Raw genomic sequence first — 9678 nt, 5'->3', positions numbered from 1 at the left:
GTCCTGGCCTGGCTATGGACTGTGGTGGTCAGCTGGAGTCACTGGTGGAGGATGGCCTCATCCCCAGTGTGGCAAGAGGCTGGGGGTGGGGGCAGCTGAGCTTCGTGCCATTCCTCAGCAAGCCAACCTGGATTTGTTCACAGCAGAAGCAAGGGTCCTGCCCTGGCTCCTCCTCACAGCTCTGTCCTCTGGATTCTCTTTTCTCTGTCCAGATGCCTGGGCCAGTCTACCCTTAGCATCCTCAGAGTTTCTTTCCTTCCAACACACTCAAGAGTGTTGACCATATGCATGATTTTCTAGGGTTCCAGATTTAGTAAATAAAATTACAGGACATCGTGATATTCAAATATTAAATAAACAACAGCAGAAACGTTTTAAGTATAAGTAAAGCTCAAATATTGTATGGGACATACTTATACTAGATTATTTGCTGTTAACTAAAATTCAGGTTTAACTGGATGCTCTATATTTTATCTGGCGACTGTACCCTCTTATGACCCTCCTCAATCCAGCCTAACAAGAGGAGGGGGTCACTGACTCTTCCAGGGCAGTGACCCTCTGCAACCAGCAGGGGGCAGGGCTCGCCTTTGGTGGTGGGCCGTGGGTTTGGGACCAGCATCTCTCAGTACACTGGCTCTCTCCAGGAAAAGGGTGTGCGATCAAAAGTGGGCTGCAGCTTCCTGCTATCTGAAGGCCTCGAGTTACTCTGAGAATCAGCCCCCTCCCACACAGAGCTCCACAACTCACTCAGGCGATTCAGGGTTGCACTGTTCATCTTGCTGGAGATGCTGTTGAAGTCGGGGGACCTCCCAGCCCAGGCTCTCTGGGTGTTACTTAATCACTCAGGAACCTGAATGTTTTGCAGACACTCCCACTGGGAGCCCGCAAGCTGAATCTGGGGCTTGGACTTGGGAACGTTGCCTGAGCTTGCTGACCCGCAGACCTGTGGGTTGAACTGGATGTGTTCTGTTCTCGTCTCTGGCTGTCCCTACCAGGAAGAGGTCGACTGTCCCCTTGCTAACACCTCCATATACTACCACAGTGGGTCAAGCTGGCCAGGGCTGGCAGGATCGCCCTTCTCTACCTCTGGGGGATGGCTTGCTTTCTTACCCGGGTCACTTCCCACATTCAGCGTGGGCACAGGGTAAACATATTCCTCTCTCTCTCTCTCTCTCTCTCTCTGCTTTCTGTTTACGTCTCCACCCACCTTCCTTCACCCACCTGCTCCTTGCTTCCCATTTTGGCTCATCAGAGTGGAAAGACCCAAGATTTGGGTCAATGGAGGAGGGTTTTGTAAATGATCTTGGTTCAGAGGCACAGCCCGGGGTTTAATGAACCTTGCACTTCCACTTTCCTTCTGCATATTGCTCCTACATGACCACTGGGACACTGCTGGAGAGCCAGGGCTGGGGACTGCAGTGGGACAGGGTGTTTCCAGACCCCACCCCTCTTTTGGTCTTAGAGCAGACTGGTTTCTAATACCCTGTAAATAAAGACGAACACACTGCTCTTCAATGCTAAAAGATCCAGAAAAGAGGTCAGAACATATCTTGGTGCCTGGGGTCCCCTCTCACAGTGGAGAGCTCTGGTGGATAAGTGGACACCCCATTCTTGCTTCCTCCGCTGGGTTCAGATGGTGCTTCTGAGGGGCACACCTGGGATGGGGGTTGAGCTTCCATCTCTAGGGGATGCTCTGTCTCCACTGGACACAGCCCCCCACTCTCCCTGGACACAGCCCCCCACTCTCCCCCACCCTGTCTGCATTGTCGTCCTGCCATGTTGACCGTCCTGCTTCCCTGGGCCTGGGGCTGCCCCTGGGCTCCTCTTGTCTCCTTGCTGCTTGTGTTTGGCCTCCCCCAGGCTCACCACCACTGCACGGCCCCCTCCTCTCCCCGATCCATGGCATGTAGCGGGGAGCCCTCTCCGGGGCCAGCCTTCCCTCCAGGTGAGACAACTCCTGAGCAGTGACAGCTCAGAGCACGTCACGTGGCTGATAGCGCAGAACAGCCACTGTGAAGGGGGAGGTGTCTTCCTTCCTCCTGTGTCCTCTGGGCCTTTTATTGTGACCCTTTCCCAAAGGACACTTGGAAAGTGCCTGGCATGGCGGTGGCAACTTCTCCTGGAGGCCACAACATGAGCGCTATCGTCATTTCCAACCTTCCAGCCACAGTTAACCCCGGAGCTGAGCAGATCGGAGGGTGAGTGGCTCGGGCTGCTCACGGACTTGGCCTCCCTCCTCAGCAGGGCTCCTCGGGGTTCGTGACACCCAGGGCCAACTTTATTAGCACCTTTGCACACCCACAAGCTGGTCTGCCCTCCCACAGTGCAGGGGGCACAGCCTTCCTGTTTGGTGGGGAGAGAGGACCCCTGGGACCTCCCACCCCTGTCACCCTGCCACTGGGTTCACGACTTTTCCCAGAAAGAGCAAACTCTGGGTGGTCACCTCCCAAAGCAGCAGCAGGAAGGGCCTGTTGAAATGGGCGTGAGGGGCCGACGTCGTGTTCAGGGGCGGGGGCTGGGAGAGGAGGCCAGAGGCGGCCCCTGCCTGGGTTCCCTTCTCATTCATGTCCACGGCGGCCTTGTGTGACACCTAGAAGGAGAGAAGAGTCAGAGACGGCTCAATTCAGTAGCCTTTTTGGCAGAGGCTGCCTGCTGGACACTGGGGAGGAAGCCACCTGATCAGGCCCCAGGGCCCTGCCTGCCTAGGAAGCTGCTCCAGCCTTGGCTTCATTCCCTTCTCTCTCCATTTTCTCTCTCCTGAGGGTCCCCCCCACCCCCACCCCCCGCCCACAAGTGACGTCACCCTCAGGCAGAAAGACAAATGGGCCTGAGCCTGACTGGGGCCACCTGTGTTCTCCCGGCTGCAAAGCCTCAGGCCCAGGCCTGGAGGTCCCCGCCCAGCCTACCTCAGGTGTCTAAAGAGCTCAGGGTCTCCCAGCCCCCCACTGGCTTCCATGAGAGGAACTTCTTTTCTAACCTCATTTCACACAACTTCTCAGGAAGAAAGGGTTCTGAGCCTTTAAAAGAAGCTAGATAAAAAAAAAAAAAAATGGCCTTGATGTTCCCTTTTATTTCCAAAAGGTTCTAGGAAAAGACAAGCTCTTAAAGGTACTGTACAAAAGCCTCTTTACGACATTTGACTAGTTCTTTTCCTTCTTCTTCACCCTCCTGCTGCACAACGAGGTGCATGTGCGTGCACACACACACACACACGCACGCACGCACACACACGCACACACCCACTCCATGCCCCTAACCAAAGCTCAGAGAGAGGCCTTGACTGTCTCCCCATCCCACGGACCGTGATCATGGAAGTGGAACCTAATCTAGCTTCCTCCCCAGTGTCCAGCAGGCAGCCTCTGCCCTCAAAGACCACTGCAGTCTTATTAACCTGCATTCTTATTCCCAAATATCAGCTCTCCCCTCCTGTTGGAGGGTTGTCAACCTTTGCCCATTCCATGTGTTTTGTGGGGCCACCTGTAGTGCAGAACATGGCCCATCCCCATGGACTGGGGTCATGAAAGTGGAACCCAATCTAGCAAATGGCCTGGGCACTGCCATGACAGAGGCCAGGCATGGGGACAAGTGTTAATGAGCTGTTGCACTTTTTCTCTTGCTTTCCTCCTCTTCTGTGAGAACAGAAGAGGACAGGGGCTTCTCCTTTACCCTATATCCCTGAGGGAAGCAGTCATGGGAAGCAGATATGTAGCTGATATAGGGGTTGTTTGTTACCGCAGCAAAGCTGAATGATATACCTCCTGTTTTTGTCCCACTATTACCCATAGCCATAACTAAGGCAGGTAGAGTCCCACAGCTGCCCCAGTAAGAGGACATACTAGGAATCAAAACAAAGCTATCCCACACCTGGGAAAATTATGGTCCCATGAATCACCTCTAATGAGTACCTGCTCTATGCAGAACACTATTCCTGCACAGAAAACAAAGATCTAGGAGAAGGGGAGGTGGGAAGGGAGTTGTCCATGAAAGGAAGCTATAAAGATTTCAATTTTGCAGGCCCTGCATAGGAAACAGACTGGAGGACTTGATTTCCCAGCATGTGAGAAGGGAGCGGCCCTGCATCTACCCGTGCACCTCCACTGCCTTACCCTGGAGATGGTCTTGTTGAGCCGCCCAGTGATCCCCGAGAGGTCTGCTTCCAAGCTGAATATGCTGCCGAGCCCGATTTGGGGAAGAATCTCTTCCAGGTTATATGTGGAGGAAACGGAAAACCTCGGCAGGTGCAAGTCGAGCAGGCTGCAGAGAGAATCAGAGAAATGTACCATCTTGTAAGTGTTGCCCTTGTCCGTCTGTCGGCAGCCTGCTCCGTGGAGGGACAAGCGTTTCCTAGTGTGGGGGGCGAGCAGTCCCCCGTGACACACCTGCTGTGGGGGACACTCCACCTCCCTAGCCAGAGCTCCCTCGCTGCAGCCCTCGTGGAGTGTCTGGGGCTGGACCTGCGACGGCGCCTGACATGGCCCCCTGTCCTCCTCTCCATCCCCTTGTGGAAGGCTCTCCGGAGTGGGCTTTTGAATGGCTTCACTGATGGGATCCACAGATGGCTGTGCGAAGTCAGTGCTGGTAACATTTCCCACCCCCGCATCTCATTCACCTGCGATTTCTGCGGCTCAATCTCCAAACTGTGTCCTCACTCCATCTCTTGGCCTTCCCCTCGCCCAGGCCACCACCATCTCCCCGCTGTCTGAGCTGTGAAATGGCGCAGAGATGCCCACTCCACGGGCTGCTGTGAGGATCCCGTGGCACAGCAGGTGTGCAAAATGTGAGTCACAAATGAACAGGTCACTCCCTCCTGCAACTGGGCCTCCTGGGCTGTCAGATGGCCACACTTCCTGGGGTCAACTCAGAAGATTCTTCCCACCCACAGTAAATCCATCCTTTTCTCCTTGGGATTATTCTTTTCTTAATCATTGGTCGATGATTGCCAGGGCACCTACGGATTTGACTAGTTAATAACTAATTTGGAAACTTATGTCTCTGGAAGATCAAACTTGGGTTTATCATTATTGTTACCAGTTTAATCCCTAGGCCATAGGAGGGTCCAGGGGCTAACTGAAGTGGAAGGACATCTTGGCCTTCTTGACACATTTTTCACAGGGAGATCTTGGGTGGGCAAGCCCCAGGCCACTGGTGGGGGAGAGGAGGAGGGGGAGGGGGACAATGAGTAGAGTTTTACTCATTTCGAGAAGTCAAAGCAAACCCTTTTTGAGGGAAAATCTACTCAATCCAGAAGATTCTATGGTACTCCCTCCTGCAGTGGGAGACAGGGGCAGGCTCACCCTGCGGGAACCTAAAACTATGGGGCTGGAATCCGGGTTTGACTGGAGCTTTACAGGTTCAGAAAATTCCTTAAATCCTGGCCTTTCCCCTTGACCGCATCTCTTTTACTGGGTGCTTTAATTTCTGCCCAAATATAAAATGCCTCTCTCTACTCTGATGCCTCGGTGTGGGTGGGGCTCTGAGAGAAGACACCAGTAGCACAAGGAGGGGCTGGCAGCCACTGGGTCATGTGGGACTGCCACCCTGAGATGGTGGGTATGAGCCCTCCCCTTGAATCTGGGTGGGATTCGTGACCCTCCGGCCAGTGCAATACGGCAGGAGGGACACTGCTAACTTATGGACCTAACCCTTCAGAGGGTACGAGCCTTCACTTCCTTTTAGGGCCCTTCCCTTGGAGCCGCGAGGGGCCACACAGTGTCACACTGAGCTGCTCCGCTCAGGCTAGCCTGGGGGACACATTGCAGGAAGAGAAGCCGGCCCCTGCCCGGATCCCCTCCAGCCAACCCAGCCCAATCCAGACACACACGAAGGAGGCTTCGATGGCTCCAGCCCAGCCCCCATCTTCCCCAGGAGTGGGAAACAGGCGACTGGCCCTATCAACCCCGGCCGTGAGAGACAACAGCTGGCCTTCGGGCTGCTTAGTTTGGGGCTGGTTTCTTTGCAGCTAAGGTATCTAGATTTCAGGACCAGATTCCATCCCAGGTCACTCCATAAAGGAAGACGCATCCTGAGAAGGGTGGGCCAGGGAGGGGGACCTCGGGAATCAGAAGACGCTGCAACCGCAGTGAGGAAAACACAATCTAAAAGCAAGTGAGAGGGGACAGGATTCCCCTTTCCCATCCCTCCTTCCTCCCCTCGGTCGCCTTTCTCTATTCCAATATTCTCCCTCTTCCTAAGATTCCCGAGGTGCCAGATGCTCTCTGTGCCACTGGTGTCTTCTTGGTCTTTCTCTCCAGCTTCTGCATGTCAGAGAGAACCTTTGACCCTTGACTTTCTGAGGCTTAGTTCACTCAGCGTCCTCTTCTCTGGTTCCATCCATCTGCCAGCAAATGCCGTAACTTCATTCTTCATGGCCGAGTACAACTCCACTGTGGATATATACCATATTTTCTTTACCTAATGATTGTTCTTAATAATCGTCCTTTATCTGGTATTTTGGTGACACTTTGTTACCGTGTGATATTAAATTACTATGTGAAGAAGGAGGAAAGCCAGGGGAAATGAGATTGGGGTCAGGACACCCGGTGGGGGGATCATGGTCCACACCTAGTGAGCACTTAGGTTCCAGGTATCAGTCTAACTATGGACTCAGTTAATCCTCCAAGCAGTGCAATTCAGGAGGAATCAAGGCCTCAGAGGAAACCTGAGGCCCAAGGAGGAGAGAAAATTGCCCAGGATCCCAGAGTCAGTAAAGGGCAAGACAGAGTCAAACTTGGAGTTTAGCCTTCGGGGACAGGAGTTGACCAAGACCTGCTCCGCTCTTGAGCAAAGATTGCTGGAACCCTTCCATGTGGCACCTACCTGGGCAGGAACAGCTGTCCCCACTTTCTCAGGGTCTCTGGCTGCAGAGCGGCCTCCACCTGCCTCATCCTGCCGGGGTCAGGGAGCACCAGCAGCAGCCAAGCATTGCCACTGTACTCTATCTGCAGCACGGTGCACGCCACCTCCTGGTCATAGAGGAACCTGTGCATCTCCCTCTGCTGCATCATGGGGACACGGAGAGAGGTCCTGTCATCCACGGAGAAGCTTTCCTGCTTCCGGGTCTGGTAGCGATCGAAAGGATGCTTCCACTTGGCTGAGGACACAAGACCCATAACACATGAGCACACGTCCCAGGAGAGAGATTCTGGGCGGCTGTCTACAAAGCCACACTGGCCTGGTGACTTTCTCCTGGGTATGTAAGTGTGAGGTGAAGAAAGAGCTTGGAGGCAGAGCCAGGAGGCCAGAATCCAGGCCAGGGCTTAGCCACTAGCGTGTCAGCAGAGTCTGAGCTCCAGGGCCTATGGTTGGGCTTCCTTTCAGAGGAATTTAGTTCTCGAGACCACAGTGCATTCCCATCCACAAAGCACCTTCCATGGGTGAGGCATTGTCTCTAAATCATCACAAAAATTAACAAGAAACAGTGTCATCAACCCCTATTAGGGAATGGGGAAACTGAGGCTTGTGAATTTCTGTAAACATGCCATTTACAAAGCCAGGAAGTATCTGAGCTGAGATCAGTGGCCTGATTCTGACGGCACAGCTCAGGTTATTTCCAAGCCACTTGAATAGGCCCTCAGCCCAGCGACCCCTATATGACCAGCTTATGCAGAGACACTCAATCAGTGACCAAATACTGCAGATTCTACTTCCAAAGCTACAGGTTTATCAAGGTTAGCGTCACCCGGATTTGGTCCACTTTGAGAAACGCCTAACATGTCTTTCCCCTCCCATCCTTACTCCAAACCATTTCCACACTGTATCCAGGCTCGTCTTGCTCCTTTGTTTTTTTAAATCTGGGTCTCACTGTCCTGCCTGAGCTAGTCTCAAAACTCCTGCTTCCTATCTCAGTCAAGTAGCTGGGTCAGGTCCCACCTTTACGCCCAGCCACACTTGCTCTTTCTAAACAGACGTGATCATGTCACTCTACTGTTAAGACTGGAATTCCTGGTCTTTCTTTTCTCTGAAACTTTACCTGAGCAGATCCAATTCACTCTTCAGATCTCCACTCAGAGGCCTGCATTTCTGGGGAGCCTCCCCTTGCTCCCCAAGTCTGCATGGATGCTCATCTCCTCCGAGAGCTCCAGGGCACCTACACCCGCCTGAAAGCACGAATCCCTCTGAGCTCTGTTGCCGCTACTTGCTTCCAACCCACGTGGGACATGAGCTACCCAAGGGTAGGAAAGCTGTCATTCACAGATTTTCCCAAGAGGCTAATAGCATCGCCCAAGGCTGGCAAAAAATGTTTGGTCACCTCTGTGCGGTGACAGTGTCTACTCACGGAGGAGGAGGCAGTCATTGTGTCTGAGCGAGCCCTCACCTTTGAAGAAGATGTAGTTCGAGAGAACCATGAGTGTGTCGTGGCTGAACTGAGGCAGGCCGTCCGTGACGTGCCCGTACGTCTGCTTTCTCACGTACTCACTGATCTGCCTCCAGGTTGTAGCCGGATCCGAGAAGTTGGCAGAAAAAGCAAAAGCGCCATACAGCTCCTTGGTGCTGTCCAAAAAGTGCTGCAGAGGCTTGAGCCGCTTGTCTAGGAACAAGGAGCTCCCTACTTTTAGTTCAAGTTTGGCGCTGGGCAGGTCAAGGGTGCGGAGGAGGCTCTGGAAGCCCCGGTGGACGTCGGCTGCTGGGGTCTCTGTGAGGTTGAAGCCCAGGCCCTCCAGGATCTGTGTTGAGGTGTCACCTTGGGCCCCAAGGGAGAGCAGGGCCAGGGTGCTGGAGAGGCTCACGGGCGAGAAGAGGATATTTCCTGGGGTGCCCACCGCCAGCCGCTTGTACAGGCGCAAGGCAAAGCTGGTAATGGTGGGTGTGACTTTGTGGTAGGCAGGAGCTGGCTCTGAGAGCTGATGGCCGGGGGGTTGATGTGCCCCTGGGCTCTTATCTCCATGGGCAGGAAAGGGCTGACAGTGGACAGAGGCCAGGATCCCGGCTCCCAGCAGCCACAGCCTAGCCGGCCCCATCCTCTGAAAGCAAGACGCGAACACGTCAGTCCTCCCCTTCACAAGTGACTTCATCTGCCCCCCTGCTTGCCCATCAACCCCACCATTCAGACTGTCCCACAAGGGTGCCATTGGCACACTGCAGAGGACAGTGGTAGATGACAGTCCTCCCAGGCTTGGGTAAGACCAGCAGCCCTCTCTTTGCTCCACGTGCGATAGAGGTTTTTGAGTAAAGGACTCCGGGCTACAAAAAAGTCTTCCATAGTTTATCCTGCTCCCCTCCCTGCCTCCCTCCCTTCCTATCTCCTCTACCTTCCCCCCCTCTTTCCTTCCTCCTTCCTTCTTTCCATTTCCTCTCAAGGATCTATCTGACTCAGGAAATAAACCCGGTATTGAATATCGAGTGGGGAGAAGAAAAAAAAAATCCCAATTCCCGACCCCACAAGCTTCAGGTCCAGTTGGAGTGGCCTGCACTAGTTAAATGAGCAAATGTATATGTTACTATAAATGGAGAAGAGGGCTGTGGAACAAGTGGTCAGGACACTGTGACAATGAGTGACACTGGGCCTGCCTCACACCTACGCACAGCCTTAACCTGGAATTTCATCTTCCAGAAGGAAAAGGATGATGTGCAGAGCCTCGTGTCAGCCCCACGGGAAAGAGGGGTCCCTGGGCCCTCCTGATCCTTCCTTAGCTGGATGTGAGGGTCACCCACCGGGTGGCGCAGATGAGAGGGGCCCCT

The 9678-nt window shown here is 53.8% G+C and overlaps 1 protein-coding gene across 1 annotated transcript; it reads right to left on the bottom strand.

The window, feature by feature from the left end:
• Nucleotides 1-2386: 2386 nt before the first annotated feature.
• Serpina11 (serpin family A member 11) lies at nucleotides 2387-8957 on the bottom strand. Its single transcript, XM_027950938.2, has 4 exons — nucleotides 8315-8957; nucleotides 6817-7090; nucleotides 4107-4254; nucleotides 2387-2590 (listed from the first exon to the last, which is right to left on the bottom strand). The coding sequence occupies exons 1-4, from the start codon at nucleotides 8955-8957 to the stop codon at nucleotides 2387-2389; spliced, it is 1269 nt and encodes a 422-aa protein (XP_027806739.2).
• Between the last annotated feature and the right edge of the window lie 721 nt (nucleotides 8958-9678).

This window comes from Marmota flaviventris, chromosome 2, assembly GCF_047511675.1.
Source record: "Marmota flaviventris isolate mMarFla1 chromosome 2, mMarFla1.hap1, whole genome shotgun sequence".
NCBI classification, from domain to species: domain Eukaryota; kingdom Metazoa; phylum Chordata; class Mammalia; order Rodentia; family Sciuridae; genus Marmota; species Marmota flaviventris.
This window is presented reverse-complemented; position numbering and strand designations above follow the sequence as displayed.